Here is a 17170-nt window from a genome sequence, read left to right as displayed (position 1 = left end):
AATTAGCGCATTGTTCACACAGGATGACAGAGTCGTCTTCCCAGAATGGAAGGAGAAGATCCACATCACATTTTCTTACTGGGGCAAACACTTCAGCGATGACCAGACTTGCTTCAGTTGGGACAAATTTTACCCCTGCAGCCCCCCTTTTCTGTACACTGTGGGGGATAGGGTGGAAGAGGCAGTGTTTTGGGGAACAAGGCAGGAGGTCTTCAGACCATTGTCACTGTGCTGCTTCTATTGCTGGTCTAGCACGGACGGGGTGTCTTGTCAGTGAAAACAATTAGAAACATAAAACCTACTTGTTTTAAAGTCCCCTGCCTTTCAGGCTTTAAAAGAAAGATCCTGAAAGTTATGTGATTGGAACGGTGTGGCATAGCTACCCTGTGCAATAAAATAATACAACTGAAACATTTGTGATTTCTTGTGTTGGGTTTTTTATTTTCTGCAGCAATGAAAGATTCAGGACAAAAGGCCACACCCCCACGCCCGACTGAATGAGGATCATGACTCAGCAGCAGAAGCCTCACATATCATAGGAGTGGAATGCAGTACCTTGGTGGGGGGAGGGGGGTGGGTGTTTATGTGTCCATCACTGTACAGGAATACTCCAAAGAGCCTTGGTATCCCCCTTCCAAAGAATCAGGACAGGACCATAGGACCATCTAGGGCATCCCGAGTGTGAATCTAGAGCAGGTTTTAAAGTCTAGTGAATTTATCTCAAAATTCAGTATGCGATTTATACAAGAGGTGGGCACAGCTCAGCCAGACCACAACTATCAGCTGAAAAACACTGCGGCGCAGAATCAAGTGGGGAATAACTGGATCCTTTGCAATCCAGTGTCGATCTTGGGCAAATGTAACAGTCCCTACACAGAAATCGGTCTGTGTAGTGCTTCATGCCCACTGAGAACATGCCAGCTTGGGTCCGGCCTCATACAAGCCTTGGAAGAACACCAGCCCATCTGGCTACCCCTACTCTGAGGCACTTAGGAGATCCTCAGTCTTTTTTACAAATTTCTTGCAGCTGCTGGAAGATATTCATTCCATCTGGGTGTTGTCTAACTCGTCCAAGAATCGTCGACTTTTCCCCATCAAGACCTTGATGGCTTCACACACAAGGACATCAGGAGGCAGCACACCCGTGGACTCTACAGAGACTGCAGACAAAACGCACAAAAAAAACGGTTATCAGTTCGATGGACTGCAAAAGTACTCTTCATAATGGATGGCAACTTAAATCACATATTGAATATCCCACCACCAAAGAACCAGGGCCAATACTAGTGTCATTCAACGGCTCCCAAACAAATCACTGCAATGGGGGTGTATGGGTCCCCTCTCCCAGTGAGGGGCAGAAGGAGTAAAAGACCAAAAGAAGAAGCCCATTTCCCCAAAGAGGACACAAATACCTGTATCCTTTCCACAGTCGAATGAATAGAGCTCTGAGGATTAGAGGAAGCTTTGTGCGTGGGTGCAGACAGAAGCAAGATGGTTAACATCATGGAGTTGCAGGGATAGCGTGGACACAATCTTACCATGGGATGGAGAAAAAACAATGACTGTGCATTTTGGGAATTGGCAAAGGAACATCAAAAGGCCTGCCAAGAGCACAGGCGTCAGTAATTTCTCCCCTCCCACTATAGCATATCCTGGCAAACGGCACAGCTGGATCGAAGGAGAGTCCTCCACGCCCCCTCCCCCATTCTATTCTGCCATCTGTGGTTTTAATCAACATAGCAGCCCAGAAACTCAACATTAGATGCTCAGGGAAACAATACCCCAAACTCACAGATGTAATGATCTCGAACTCGTGCCATGCGGACCAGGTTTTTAAACTCCTCATGCCGGAAAATCTCACGACTGCCAGTGTCCATTCGTGAATTCGCCACTCTTGCCACAGTCTTCCCTAAGTGTGAAAATAGGGTTTGATATATTAACATTCGAAGAGCATTCCCAACTGTTCGCTAAGAATTGGTGCAGTATCACTGTGCAAGACTACACAACACTGATCTGCTTGGTATTAGGTAACCCACCTTTTGGCATAGGTCTGTACTACACAAGTTGGTAGTGTGACTGAGCAGCCAGGCATATCACAAGAGGGGTAAATGTGAGCTGTAGCAAGGAAATTAGCAAATATAAGTAACCAAGTAAAACTTATACTTAAAAAATTTATTATAACTGAAACCTTATTTAACATAAGTTCTTAAATAAGTGTTCTTTACAAAGGGCAAGGTATGTAACAATCAAATATGCTTTAAAAATACTTTCCCAGAATCAGCACAAGTCAGTGGATTCTCTTTGGATATACTTTTTATACACTTCCAACACCCCGGGGTGACTTCATGCACAAGGACAGTACAAAGTCCCAAAGTTCAGCAATAGAGCTGGGGTCACTAAGGTGAGAGAATTTTAGCACTAAATTGAAACTTCTCCCTAACAAGGCTGTTGCATTAGTCCAGCCAAGAGAGGACCAGAGCTCTGGTGGAAGGTGAGGAAGGGGAGAATGCCTATGAGGAGGTGAAGCTGAAAGATGGCCTTCTTGGCAAGGTCAGTGTTGGGTGAGAATTGGTTTAGTAACACAGTGTACACAAAACTTACCTGCTTGATATTAGGTAACCCACCTTTTGGTATAGGTCTGTACTACACAAGTTGGTAGATTGACTGAGCAGCCAGGCCTAGCTCAAGAGGGGTAAATGTGAGCTGTAGAGCTGTAGCAATGAAATTCGCAAATCCACATAGCCAAGTAACACTCACACTCAAGGTTTCAGTTATAGTTATTTATTTAACATCAATTTTTAAATAAGCGTTCTTTAAAAATGGCAAGATATGTAAATCAAATATACTTTAAAAATACTTTTCTGAATCAGCATCAGTTAGTGGGTCCTCTTGATATGCTTATTACACAATTCCTACACCCGGAGGTGACTTCATTCACAAGGACAGTAATGGCATTTATATATCACTAGCTATACTTTGCAGATTCTGAGGTTGTATAAAGGAAAACAGTTAAAAGGTTAAACAGGTTCTCAGGGCATGCAAGTATACTTAAATATTCCAATGAAGTCTAGACAAAACCTTTCCCAGTATTTACAGTCTAAAACAAGTTACCACTTATGAGGGATAGAAATATCAAAGTCAATGGGCTAGAAGAGTCTACAGGGAGCCAGGACAGCCCAAGTCAATTGGAGCACAGTCTATGGAGCAGAGGCACTTAGATAATAAAAGTCTTGCACAAAGTTAGAGAGTTTTGTAGAAATCACTTGTAGGGTCACAAGCTGTTACACTTGTGAAAAGCAGAGTTGGAATCCACTTCAAAGTAGCAGATGCAAATCTCAACTGAGAAGAGCACAGCTAAGGAGACGAGGAGGTAAGTACCCCAAGTCGAAACAGTACCTCTGGTTTGAAGAAGCATGTTCCAGCTGGATTCTGTCCTATCGCAGCGATGCAGATCCTGGGTTCTTGAGCCTCAGTCGTGGGGACAAGAGGGAGGATGTCAGAAGGACTCCTGCACCAGCAATTTGGAGGTCGTCAGCAGCTACGGGCTCTTTTCGGATCAGCGTCACTTCGCGGTTTCAGCGCACGGTAAGCAGCACCACTGCAGATCTCTGATAACGGTTGGGATTCCTTCACGCCGAGCCCTGCACTCTGGCGAGGGGACTTGAGCTCTGGTCGTCCTGCTTCTGAAGGGTCCTCAGGAGACATCTGAAGCTTCTGGCTGGATTTCAGACGTTCACTTGACTACAGATTCTCAACCCCTGGCACTCGGTTCCTGCAGCAGCAAAGTAGTACGGCCAGTCGGGGAATATGGTCCAGTGGAGTTTGTCTAGGGGTTAGGTGGTCCCACCAACCCAAGGGAAGAAGTCGTCGTTCCTTCCGGAGCTTCTCTTGTTGATTAGAAAAAGGAGTTCAGCACAGCAGCAGGGCTTCACCGGGCAATTCAAAGGTCCAGGAGGATGCAGCAAGCTTCGTTCACAGTTTGTCCGTTGTTTCTCCCAGTGGTCGACTGACTAGTCCCAAAGCCCTCATCTTTTAAGCAGGTTTCTCCCATTCATGCACAGCCTAGGCTGTCAATCATACAGGAGGGTGGCTGTCTTGAAAGGACAGCCAGCCAATCAGGACTGGTTGCATTCAGTCATTCCTAGAGACAAAGGACAGGGGAGTTTCGGGAACCTCCCTCACGTCCTGCGTTTCCAGACACTTTGGAGCCAGAGGCGGGTTTCAGGACTGAAGCCTGCCAAAGGCAAAATGAACAAAGGGCTCAACTATGTTTCGAAACACGAAGTAAAACCCAAGAAAGACCTCACAAACAGAAAATGACGAAAAAAGTAAACAGGGGCCATTATGACAAAATGGTCACCCGTGGGTGCTACACTGCAGCTGAGGGTTCAGCCTGCGGCCGAAAAGCCCAATGGTAGGAAAATAAAACCACTGCCACCGGCCATTTAAAGTAGTGAGGGTAACATAAAAATGTTACAGGAGAATGTAGGCTAAGGGGCTACTAGGTAACCCCCCAGCAATTCCCATAAAATGGGGTGTGCTAAACCTACAAAAGAGAAAAGGTAAGTAAAGTCAATTTCACTTTACTATTGTTGGGAACGGTAGTTCACACAACAAAATGTATTTAAACCTTATGAGAAATCTAAAAGGATTTCTCTGCGACACTGCACTGACGATGCAGTATGTCACCATACAAAAGGTAGATGCATACAGAGTTTGTCAGACGCCAAAAAGAGTGAAAACCCAGAATCCAAATCAGGTAAAAAAAACGAGAGAGTGAGAAGAAGGTCTCGCTCACTCCAGGGTTAAAATTAAAATGTCTTAAATCTAGTAAAAGAGCTGGGGGTCTCTAAGGGGGGAGGACATTAGCACAAAAATGAAAATTCTCCCAGACACCAACAAGAGGCACTTTCAATCACACACTAGAAAGCGATTATGCAGGGTCACAGAAAAGGCTGTATTCATGCAAACAACAAGGCAAGGCAGAATCTGACTATGGGTAATCTATGGAAGCTATGCCCTGCAAGGCACAGAAAACATAGCGGTTCAATGATGGTGATTTTTGTGTGTGTAGAAACTGATGGTATGAATGTCTGTTCTCCAACATGGACTGTGTTTACAAGTGATCCGTGATGAAAGAGACTGAAACATTTGCATTGAATGATTCCTTAATTGCAACAGAGATTACTGGGTTTATTGTACTGTGCCCCTGTGGCACATGCTATGCAGGCAGTACAATTCAAAGGGTTAAACCTTGAATTCAAGAACATGCTCAAGCTACAAAGGTTTAAAGGTACCCCATGGCAATATACTTTCATGAAACATCAATTCCGATTTACTGAATATTTATCTGCTCAAAGAGTGAAAGAAAGCCAAAATTAAGAGAGGGAATTTTGAACTCCTCCAAAACAGCAGTAGAGTTTATTATAAGATGGGATACATTTGCCAGTTTGTGGACATGACATTGCTAAGGGTCAACATTTGTATAATTTATCAGACTTGTCGAATTTTAGCATGTGTATGCTGTGAGACAGGCATGGTATCAAGAGATGACACAGACAACAGATTATGAATTCAACAGTAGACCGTATCAGGATGGGTGTAATGCCTAACTTGCCCTATAGCTATGTTGGGGATTTCCCTAGCTAAAGAAACTAAGGAAAGTCAATGTCCGCAAGTCCAAGTCACAAGTCGGTCTGTGTCAAAACCAATGCTTGCCCTCACGCCCAATTCAAAAATGTAATGTGTGGTTATTCTAACTCAATAGTGTTCAACACAAAGTCTGGAGTAGCCTCCAACTCCCTCCCCCAAGTTCAGGATACTGAGCCATCAATGATGGGTTTCAAATGTTCCGTCAGGACTTCGGTTTCTCTTCCCCAAGTTTCAAGCACACTTGGTTTTAGTATACAAAGTTCAAAAGGAGCTCAGGGTTCCCTTCCCCGAGCTTTAAGCACTGGTTCACAAAACAACCTCACAATGTTCAGCTTCATCTTATTTTAGGTTTGCGTTTACAATTCCTCTGAAGTTGTTGGGGCTTCATGGTCTAGGCACAGTTGACAGGCCGCATGACCCACCCAGTACAGGTCACGCAACGAGATACCTTTGCCCTAGCTTTCTGTCAACTTGACCTAGATTGGTTCGTCAGTTCACAACCAACTCGGAAGCTCACAAGTTCATAGATGAATGGTTTCTCTTTCTTGGCCCTTCCTTGGTGCTCTTCTCTAAATTCCACTTGATTAGCTTTCATTTACAGCCTTCATTTCCTCTTATTCAGCTTACTTTTACGCTGTCTGCGTTTTACTCACACTTCACTGGCTCCCCTCAGCTGCTTGTTCACAGCAGTAACAGTTCATATGACTTTCTTAGTATCCTTGATTGATCAGAGACTTTTGAACATGTATAATTCCTTCAGACATGACGACTCTGATATATTGTTTCTACGAAGTCCACTTCTAACATTGCATTCATTTCAATTCGTTCCGGAGGCTATTGAGAACGTGCCGATAGCACGCGGCCACTACGATGCAGTGTAACTCAGCAACTTTTATACATGCACCAGGTATTTCGCATTCTTTGAAAGACACTGGTCGCAGCACTTTTCTTTATGTTGCTCGTTGAGATGATTTCTTATAGTGGAAGCCAGGGTCTTAATGGCTGCCCCTCAGATACCCCTGGACTGGGACTTCCATTCAAGGGAACAAGCACTGTTTGGCCACAGCGAAGGGACCAACACTCTCCATGGTTTCCTTATCCCGCCTTCACCTGCTCCCTGGAGACACAGCTCCCTCAACACAGCGTTCCATTCTCCTTTGGCTTCTTGCGGGTTGTGCAGGCCTTCCTGCTGCTCTCTATTTCCAACAAGGCAGCTCTCTCCCGGCCCAGCGTGTCTCTCCTTCCCGGCGTCTCGCTGGTGCTCCACTTTTTATACACCCCTGTGCTCCATCAAGGGGTTTCAGATGTTATCCACTCGCCTGGTTTGCCCGATTCCAATTAGGCCAATTACTGTGACATGCCTGACCTTCAGCCCTGTAGTCATCAGGATCCCTCTTCTTCGACCCAGTACTATAGTGGTGTTTCATATAGGTAGTCTGTATTACTCCTAGTCCCATTTTCTTTGTCTCAATACCAAGTAGTGATGAATGGGGAAGGGTTGGGATTGTATATAACCCATAAAGGCTGATTAAGGGTTAGATGGGTCATTGTTCGGAAAGGGGAGATACCATGTCTTGCCCTCAGGTCCTCTCTCCCCAATCCCAAAGGACCGTCCACCCAGGTGATCCTCCCTCGCTTGTCCACTCCCAGGGTCGGGATCCAAAAGCCAAACCCTTGCCTGGTCACCTGAACAGAAGATACCTGGGGAGTAGATGAGAGTACCTTCAGATTTCACACACTGCACACCGTGGATCAGGATTCTTTTAGGTAAAATGCAATTGAATGCAGACAACTTGTTTTTAGAGTAGCGCTTGAAAATGAAGGTTTCTCCGTGCCAGTTACCCTCCCACCATACCTTTAGGGTGAGCAATACTCACATAAGAAAAGAAATTATTTTCTTTTAAATGATGGTAGTTTATGACTAACACATCCTATAAGCTTTTGCTTATTGCTGCTAGCAGCACCCAGGAAAAGGGAATTTATTGCTTTTAAGTTGGGGAAGTTAATTCAATGGGTGATGCCGTTCAGTACTCCTACATCCTCTTTAACAACATTGTCACTTGGAAGGAAGTCCTAGAACATCAATGTCCAACTTGGCATTTTCTGTATAACCGCTTTACGTGTACCCAGCGGTGTACTTGTGAAGGGTTAAGATGGCATGACACTCCCATTTCATGCATGGAGAGTGTCCATAGAGGGGAAGATTTTATTTTAATTACTTCTTGTGAGGGGGGGGGCACGCTCCCCTGCCGTTGCAGCGCTTTCCGGCAGTTGGGATAAATCATGATGTCAGAGGTGCTGGAGACAGTGTCTATACTGCTCCTGTGTATGCTGCCACTACATCGCAGCCCTGCTCAAAGCTCTGAGTATACCAAAGCTGCAGCAGGAGGGGCTGCACACCGGTGATCCAACCTTTATAAAATCTATTCTGTATTTGTTTCCTTTTTATACAGTTCACAATATTTCATCCCTTTGGAGATCTGTTTTTGGACATGTAGTCTAATCCAGCCTTATCCTTGTGCTTTGCACTTCTAGCTTTACACTTCTCTTGCTTATACTTTCTTGGTTCTGAGTATTCCAATGATGATCCTACTTTACTTCTTGAGGTTTTAATATTTCTTTATATATTCTGCATTTGTACGGCGCTTATACATAAAGAAAGTGGGTTTCAAAGCAAAGGAGAGGGAACATGGGAACAAAGGCAAATAATATAAACTGATGAACAGGAAAGAGGCGGTCCTACTAGGTCTTGTGAACATTCAGAATGTGCAAGTGCAGGGAGAGAGAAGGGACAGGGAAGGGGAAAAGTGCTAGGAGATCTACAGAGGGAAGTGCCAAGGAGTCAGTTGTGTGCAACAGTAAGTGCCTGGCAGAGATTGCTTGGTACAGAGTGATCACCTGCCAACAGTACGTGCAGGCCTGTGAGAACACAAGGCAGTGGGTGCCCGAAGGCAAGTGCTGGGATGGGGAGGAAGACAGAGCGATTTGGCAGAAGGCCGGGACTCAGAAGCACACAAGGTCCCAGGCCACCAATCTCAGCGACTGAGGTATTAGCAGGAGAGGGAGAGTGGGAAGGAGGAGGTGATGCATGGGAGGGGACCCGAATCTTCGGGTCATTTGTTGGTATTGGGCGTGGAACCTTTAAGGCTGGAGCCGCAACCTCTTCCTTTGCCACGGCGTTGGCCTCTTTGACTGAACTGGTTGTTACCCTGGTTAGAGGGCCAGTTGGTAGCAGAGGAAAATTGCTGTTGGTTTTGCTGGCGTTGGCCACGAAAGGAGCGTCTATTGCCATAGCCGCGTCTGTTAGGGGGCCTAGAAATTTGGTCAAGAGTCTTGATGGTATCAAACTCTTTCTTCGCATGTTCTAGGGCCTCATCAACTGCTTTCCCAAACAGATGTGTTTGTTCTGTGGGCTTATTTATCAGGGAAGCCTGGGTTTCCGGCTTAAATCCCGAATTGCGCAGCCAGACATGGCGTTTGACAAGTATTCCCTGAACCAGGGAACGGCCAGCCGTCTCTGCGGCATCTAAGGAGTTTTTTACGATGCCCTGGTTTACAAGAGTTCCCTCTGAGATGATAGCTAACAGGCGTGAACGCAGGGGTTCTGGTGCGTCCTCTGCTTCGCTGCGCAGCTTGCTCCACTGTGCATCTGCGTAGCTAGCTAGTAGGGAATTGTTATTTGCAATCCTAGTTGAGAAGGCTGCGGAGGTCGTGATTCTCTTCCCAAGTGCATTGAGCTTCTTGCCCTCTTTGTCAGGTGGTGCCTCACTAGTGGATAGTGGTACCCCCGCTCTTTTTCTTGTATTAGTAACTACAAGGGAGTCCGGAATAGAATGTCCTCTGATGTACAAGGGGTCAGAGGACGAAGGGCTGAAGAGCTTTTCTATCCGAGGGTTGACCCCTCTGACTAATGCAGGATTGGAAAGGGAAGGAGTTATTCTTCTCTTTATAGAAGCCAGGAGCGGAATAGACTGACTAACAGGGGCTTTTTCTTTAATAACTTTTTCTACAAAGTCTATGTCAGGAAGAGTTTCCCCTGTGTCTATTTCAAAATGTGCTGCTGCCTTGCGCAATAGTGCATTAAGTGAAGGTTGGTCATCTATGGGAGAGGTGTTTCCAATAGGTGAATCCTTGGGAGGAGAAGGGTGAAAGGCATCAGGGTCTGAGTGCACTGATGGGGATTGCCAAGGCTGCACTGATGGGGATTGCCAGGGCTGCGAGGTAGCTGTATCTTCTTCAAAAACTCCTGCACTAGTGTAAGGATCTTCTTCAAACCCCTCTTCCTCATGTTGTTCCTCTCCACACAAACCCTCCTCATCTTCCTGGAGGTATTGCTCCTCTTCAGTGAGGTCATATATGTCTGTAGAAAGGGGTAACAGCCTAGGGATCTTGACCCTAGGGTCATCCTGGGGCCATTCTCTTGGTCTTTTGTGTGTGGGTGGGTGGGTTTTGGCTTCCCAAAAACCTTTCAATTTTCTCCATACAAGAAAGGAGTCTTTCAAGGGTCTCATGGGGGACCCCTGAATAGTCTAGAGGGGGGAAATCAGTGTTTTCACCTTCCAAACGCTTAGAACGCTCCCACAACGTCGAAGAAAGGTTTCCGTCGCCCTCAGAAAAGCCCTCCGGTAGTTCAGAAGTGCCCTTAGATGAAGGGGGCAGTTCCTGGCTACTCTTGTGCTTTTTCGGCGTTTCTATAGTTTTTTGTGCGGTATTCGACGTCTGTTTCGTCGTCCGCTTACGTTTCTCTTCGGAAACAATTCTCACCAGGCTCTCGACAACGAGTTAGTCAGTAGAGGGCTCTGGTGTCGACGTTGCCTGCGTTACGCGTTGTTTCTCGACGGCCGCTCTATGGAGCGTTACGTCGGATGATTTTGAGGTAGCGCCCGTGTTTGATGAAAGCCCAATCGCTGGTCGCGGCTGCGTTTGCGGGTGGGGCTTGAGACCCTTACGGTCTGAGGTAGACGCCGGAGAGCCCTGCGTCCCCTTCGGCACTGATGGATCCTTCGTCATCGACGAAGAAGAGCCGTGGGTTGTGTGCTTAGGCCCATGGGGTCTATGTGCGTCCTTGTCGCCGGGGTGTTCATCCCCATAAGCAGGGCGTGAGCCGAGCCCGTCGGGGCCGGGGGTCGGACGTCGAGGAGCACAAGCGCTCCTTCTGGGGGTTAATGACTTCCGTAACGGACGTCGAGTTATCACCCTCCTCGTCACTTTCTGTAACAGCAGCGGCGGGTGAGGAAACTGACTTCGACATAGCGTAGTCCGCCCACCTCTTAACTTTCCGTTCTTTAAGGGTTCTTGGTTTCAAGAGCTTACAGGCCGCGCAGCTGTCCTCCTTATGATAGAGGGGCAAGCAACGATTACAGAGCTTGTGTTTATCCTTCCAAGTGTATTTGCCCCTACAGCGTGGGCAAAACTTAAAGGTGTCCTCTCCATAGCTGAGGCAATAATAACTGGTGATAACAACCCCAAGGGAAAGATAGGGGAGAAAGAAAGACATTCTCAAAGAGAAGATAAAAGTTCGAACCCCCACTCTCCCTACTGTATGTTGGCCGGCGAGGCCAGGCCACGTGTTCGAGCGCCGACGGATCCCCTCCGTCTCTTCCCCTCCGTCGAAAACTTGCTCGGCTGAGAAACAGCTTCACAGCTAACGTCGAGTGGAGGGATCTTTAACAATATCAATAAGTATAATTAAGGACCGAGGTCCGTAGTAAGTATTTTGCAATGTCTCTCTAGGAGCTCCGCTTAAGGCGACCAGAAGCTGGGCGGAAAAAAACAATCTGAGGGACCTCGACGCGTGAGGGATTGTGGGTACAACGCACGCCACTATAGGGATAGTGTTACAGACACGCCTTGTCGACGTCCCCTTTTTCGACTACGAAAAACAAAATGCAATACTCCGCAGGGACCACTGGATGTCAGACCTATGCACAGCATGTGATTCTAAGCAGATTAACAAACATCAGAAATATATATATATAGTAACTTATCGAAGCAAAGGATGACCGGACAGAGGTTGTTTCCCTTGATGAGAAATGGACATCTATATAAGCATTCTAATAATTCAGTAACCTATTGATGGTACTAGGAAACATTTTGCTTGCTATTACGATATGAGAGCAGCGTAACCTGGCCCTGTGTGCGAATACCATCACCCTGAAGACGTGCCTCCTGCCCAAAATTACCTATACGCTTCAGGCGTTTGGCATGCCTAATTGTTAAAGCAGAATTCCTATTTTGGGGTATTCTCTGGCCCTTTAAGATCTGGGCTCCTTTTTGAGGCCTGAGGGACTTCTCCTGAAGTCCCCCTGAAATTCCAACACCTCTTGACTTTACTTAATGAAAACAGTATAATGTCGTCACTGAATGGGAGCCTTAGAGGCTCCCCATTCTTGGCCTAGGGTGATTCTATCACCCAGCATTGCACAGGTTTTAGGGAGTAGGTTGGTGGCAGATATACTTCGCTTTTGGTTTCTTCAATGGTGAAATCTGAAACCAAAAAATGAATGGGAAGGTTTTGAATTAATCTGAACCACGGGCACTGCTCTGGGCAACCTTCCACAACATCATTTTTTTGCCTGTCTGCGCCATTGCAAAAGGGATCCAGCCATATAGTCAGGTACTGCCACCAACGGGAGCAGCCCTGCCCGAACTGCTGGGCCAGGGCCCCTCTGCACAGAAACACAACCAACCCAAATGATGGTCTGGAGGATTGCCCAGAGCTGTGCCTGTGGTTAGGATTCATTCAAAACCTTCCAGCCATCACCTTTTTGTTTTGCTTTATTCATGTGAGAAACCTGAAGGTGTATGACACACTAGTCCCAGGGGATCTGTCATCCAGGTGGCCAGGACACGGCCATCGCTTTTGGATCCAGTTCCTGGGGGTGGACCAGTGTGGGAGGATCAACTGGATGGGGGTGGTCTTTGGTGGTCTTTGGGGAGTGGAAGTGGGACACCGGACGGCGAGACACAATATCCCCTTCCCTGCACCATCCTGACCCTATCCTACCCAGTAGGATACGTAGGATCTCAACCCCTGCCTCCCCTTTTCCACACAAACACTTTCTCATGGACAACCCACTGCGAGGGAAAACAGACCAACACCCGAGCCGTATACCTGACATGTCACTACAATGGTCAGGCAGGGTCAGGGAATTGCTCATTGCACACACCCGACTTCCATCACACTTCCCCACACGGATAAAAGGCGCAGCACGAAAGCACACTGAGCAAGGCAGAGCAAACAAGGAAGCAGCCGTTCTAAGATGGCACTTTAATACAAGGCGGAAGACGGCAAGACCGAAGAGGATTGCAAGGAGGGAAATACCCTTGACCTTTTCACCAACAAACCGCATCTTTCATAAGCCTTTAAAAGTAGGAAAAAAAAGATTTCTTTTTATATATTAGTTTTTTTTAATTTAGTATTGTAAAAGAAGTGATTTTTTATTTTAAAAAAACAGGGGTGGGGACGGTTCCGTCAATTCCGTCCATAAGTGGGGGAGCCCAGATACAACTCAGTGGCGAGGGCCAAGTCGTGAGCCATCTAAGGTAGCCCCCCTCCTTCCATATGGTCCATAGTACCCCCATCAATGGGTGATTCAAGATCCTCCTCGGAATGCGTGCTTTGGGAACCCACAACCATTCGTCAAGCATGACCAGAGAGAAAAGCTCATTGTCCATTGATAACCACTGTTTCTTCGGGCCCCTCACAAAGTGATCGACCAAGATTCATAGTTGGGCTGCCTTATAATATGCATCTAAGTCCGGGAAGTTCACCCCCCCCCCATCCTTGGGCCTAGTCAGTGTGTCGTAGGCAATTCTATGGGACTTTCCCGCCCAAAGGTAACACAGGAGGGCCTGTTTAACTTCAAGTAAGAATGGCCTAGGTACTTGTGTCGGGAGCATCTGGAACAATTACAAAAATTTAGGGAGGATCATCATTTTAATTGAATTAAGGCGTGCCATCCATGACAGGCCAGATTTTGCCCATCGCTCAATGTCTCGCTTGATTGCTGACCACAGAGGCAGGTAGTTGACAAAAAGATCGGCCAGGTCAAGTGGTATGTGGATCCCCAGGTGACAAAGTCCCTCTGCCTGTTTAGAGAACGGGAGGTCCCCAGCATATTGCGTCTCTTCCGCACCAAGATGCCCCGCCACAAACGCGACCGACTTTCCCTTACCCATTCAGTACCTCGGGGACCAATTGGGATGGGTTGGCGTGATATAGCAACACATCATCGGCAAACACTTACTGTATGTGTCCCCTATCTTAATACCTTTAATTTTTTCGTTCCCCCTAATTGCTATCGTACAGGGTTCCATCACTAACGCGTATATGAGAGGGGATAAGGGGCACCCCTGTCTCGTGCCCCTCTCCAATGGAAACGTCACCGATTCGCCCCCATTGACCACCACCCTTGCTGATGGATTAGAATAGAGGGAGGAGATCCACCCCCCGCCATTTTGGTCCCATTCCTAGGGACGACAAAACCCCCTCCATGAAGGACCAACTCACCCTATCGAACACCTGCTCCGCATCCAGGGATAGGAGAAGGGCGCCCTCTGTTCTGAATTCCCTGGAGCTCAATACGTGTATGGTTTTGTGCATGCTGTCAGCCCCATGCCGGTTTAGCACGAAACCTCCTTGGTCCGGATGGACCAGTCGGGGGAGACATTTTTCCAGGCGTGTCGCTAAGATTCTGGTAAAAATATTCGCGTCAACGTTCAAGAGGGAGATGGGTCTATAAGAACCACATTCGGCCAGATCTTTCCCCGGCTTTGGTATCACCGTGATCAAAGCCTGTAGGAACGTCGGTGGGATGGTTTCCGGGGTCCTAATTTGATTAAATAGTTTGGTTAGGGGTTGTATCAGAACTGATTGATACTGTTTAAAGAAGTGGGCCGTATATCCATCACCCCCTGGGGTTTTGCCCACCTTCAACCGTTTGATAGCCCCCTCCACCTCTTCCTCCGATATGTCCCTTTCCAAGGCCTCCCTTTCCGATTCCGTTAGCTTGGGAAGGGGATAGTCTTCAAGGTATCTTCGGATCTCATCTTGAGATTCACCTTCCCGTTTAGCATATAGTTCCTTATAAAATTCCGCAAAGGACTCAGTTATATGTTCAGTTTCTGTTTGCGTATTACCCGCCCCATCCCGGATGCCCCCAACCCATCTCTCTGCTCTATTTCCCCTCAGCCTGTGCGCCAGCAGGGTCCCGACCCGGTCTCCTTTCTCGTAATATCTCAGTCTCGTAATATCTTAGTTTCATGTATCTCATTTTTTGGACCACTTCTCCAATTAAAACTGTATGTAGGGCTTGTCTTTTCTCTCTAATTTCACCCAAAATGGCTTCACGGTCTACGTCCCCCCTTATTGAGCTGTAACCTCTTGGCCCGTAGATCCTCACGGAGTTTGGATTCTATTAATGCCCTCTCCAGTTTCCTCCTTGAACCCTCCGCGATGAGGAGACTCCGAAAGGTGGCCTTTGCAGACTCCCAATCTGTAACCATTGGCAGTTCTCCTGTATCATTTATATCAAAATAGGCTTCCATTTCTTTCCGTAGGAAATCTTTGAACACCTGATCTCTCAAGAGGGTATTGTTACAGCGCCATCTATATGACTTCGGGGTGCCTCGCAGTCGCCAGTCCATCACCAGGAGCTTGTGGTCCGACTAGTTGACCGTCTCGACTGACGGGGTCCCAATCTCCCCCCCTCCCTCCTCCGAGACCAATAGTAAGTCAATTCTCGTATATGTTTGGTGTGGGGGAGAAAAGAATGTATATCCCCCAGGAGCAAGCCAAGATTTCCTCCATAGGTCTACCCAGTAGTATTCTTGTAGGAGATCCCTCATGGTGAGATTGTCCTTCGTGGGTTCCCTGGACCCAGCCCCTTTTCCCGACCACCAGTCTAACCGGGGGTCCGTGATAAGGTTAAAGTCTCCGCCCAGGATCATCTCCCCTTCCGTCCATTCATCCAGGAGCATAAATATCTTACGGATAAAGTGGAATTGGCTGACACTGGGTACATACAGGGTGGCCAGTGTGACTCGCTTGCCCTGGGAAAGCCCCTCGATTCCCCCCACCCCCCCGCCCCCCGATCTCAAGAAATCAGCCTCCAAAGCCCCGTTTTATCTCTAACTCAGTAAGGTGCATCGACTTTCTGAGGAGGAAACCCACTCACTCCTTCTTGGATGATTTGTGAGAGGCCCAGAAGTCCCTAGCCATCTCCTTCCCTCTTATCGTTGACTCGGCCCCTCTCCTGTAGTGTGTTTCCTGCAAGAAGAGGACTAGCAATTTTTGTTTGCGAAACATGTTGCTTGTGAGAGAGCGCTTATTCTGTGAGTTTAGGCCCTTAACGTTGAGCGTCCCAATCCGACCTTCAACCATGGTTGTCAATATCCATGTACCTTAAGAACCATTTGTGTTTCCCCCAGCTCCCCCCTTTTTGTTTGACTCACCGTTGCATGGCGTGGTGTACCCCTGTTCCTCCCCTCTTCCCCCCCTTCATACCCTCAAATCCTTCTTGTATTTCCAACTTGTTCACCGCCGCCCCCCTCCCCACCATTGAGACGTTCACCTCCGCCTACCAGTAGTACTGGACATGGTCGGCGAACCATCAGGGGCTAATTTACACTGCCCCGGGTCAACCTAATGGGAAGACCCATTTCTGCTACCCTAAAATCACCAACTTGTTAACATCACAACTCAATAAAGGCACCCATCTTTGTGCCATCAAGTGCCTGTTAAAGGAGTACCCCCCGTAGCCTATACGGGGGCAACGATCTACGATCTCCATGAGGTTCTTTGTTCCACACGAGGCCTAGTTGTGGGGTTGGTCACTCAGGTTCGTAGGGCCCACACCCCCCGTGTCTCATTTCGAGAGGTAGGCTGCGCAATGCTGTATTAAAGAAGAAAGAAAAAAGGAAACCCAGCAATCTCAAAAGAGACCAACTGGTTCATATGATTCCAAACTCCAACGTGGTTCTTCAACAAACTTGTAGGAAAATTACTAATTCACTAAATCTCGTCCTAGAAGGACCTTATATGGGTCCTCTCTCATCCGATGGAGGATGCATAGTTTTCATAAATTTCCAGGACCCTTTCACCTTATGTTTGCCACCTGGGCGGTCCCGTCCCCTAGGGGCATGGTCAGGGGGGGATTCGGTACCTCCATGCGGTCCCCCGAAACTCCGGGAAGCGGATACCTCTGGATGTCCTCCGTGGTAAGCGGATACCGTTCTCCTTGCCATTCGAAGGCCACATAAAATGGATGTCCCCATCGGTAGCGGACCCCTTTGTCTTGCAACCATCTGGTAATGGCGCCACATTTCCTTCTCATCTGCAGGGTGAGGCCCGAGAGATCTTGAAAGATGGCCACCTTGGAGTTGGAGTAGGCGTATTGTATCTCCCTGAGGTGTCTTGCCTTTTCCAAAATCCTGGCCTTGTCTCGGAAGTAGTGCAATCTCGCTAGGACCGAGCGGGGGGCCCCTCCCCCCACCCAGTGCACTCAGTCGATCACCA

General features: G+C 47.5%; 1 protein-coding gene across 4 annotated transcripts in view; it reads right to left on the bottom strand.

The window, feature by feature from the left end:
* Positions 1 to 413: 413 nt before the first annotated feature.
* Positions 414 to 17170, bottom strand: part of POLR1C (RNA polymerase I and III subunit C) — a 128881-nt gene continuing 112124 nt past the window's right edge. For 3 of the 4 annotated variants that reach the window (XM_069608817.1, XM_069608818.1, XM_069608820.1), the window contains 2 exons: positions 1793 to 1909; positions 414 to 1160 (listed from right to left, as the gene is read on the bottom strand). In XM_069608817.1, coding sequence (XP_069464918.1) covers positions 1042 to 1160; positions 1793 to 1909 — 236 coding nt within the window. In that variant the 3' untranslated portion in view covers positions 414 to 1041. Of the gene's footprint in view, positions 1161 to 1792; positions 1910 to 2036; positions 2116 to 17170 lie in introns of all 4 variants that reach the window. The other variant, XR_011268241.1, reaches the window with a different exon arrangement.

Source organism: Ambystoma mexicanum, chromosome 4q (genome assembly GCF_040938575.1).
Source record: "Ambystoma mexicanum isolate Mex_15411 chromosome 4q, UKY_AmexF1_1, whole genome shotgun sequence".
In the NCBI taxonomy this organism is placed as follows: domain Eukaryota; kingdom Metazoa; phylum Chordata; class Amphibia; order Caudata; family Ambystomatidae; genus Ambystoma; species Ambystoma mexicanum.
This window is presented reverse-complemented; position numbering and strand designations above follow the sequence as displayed.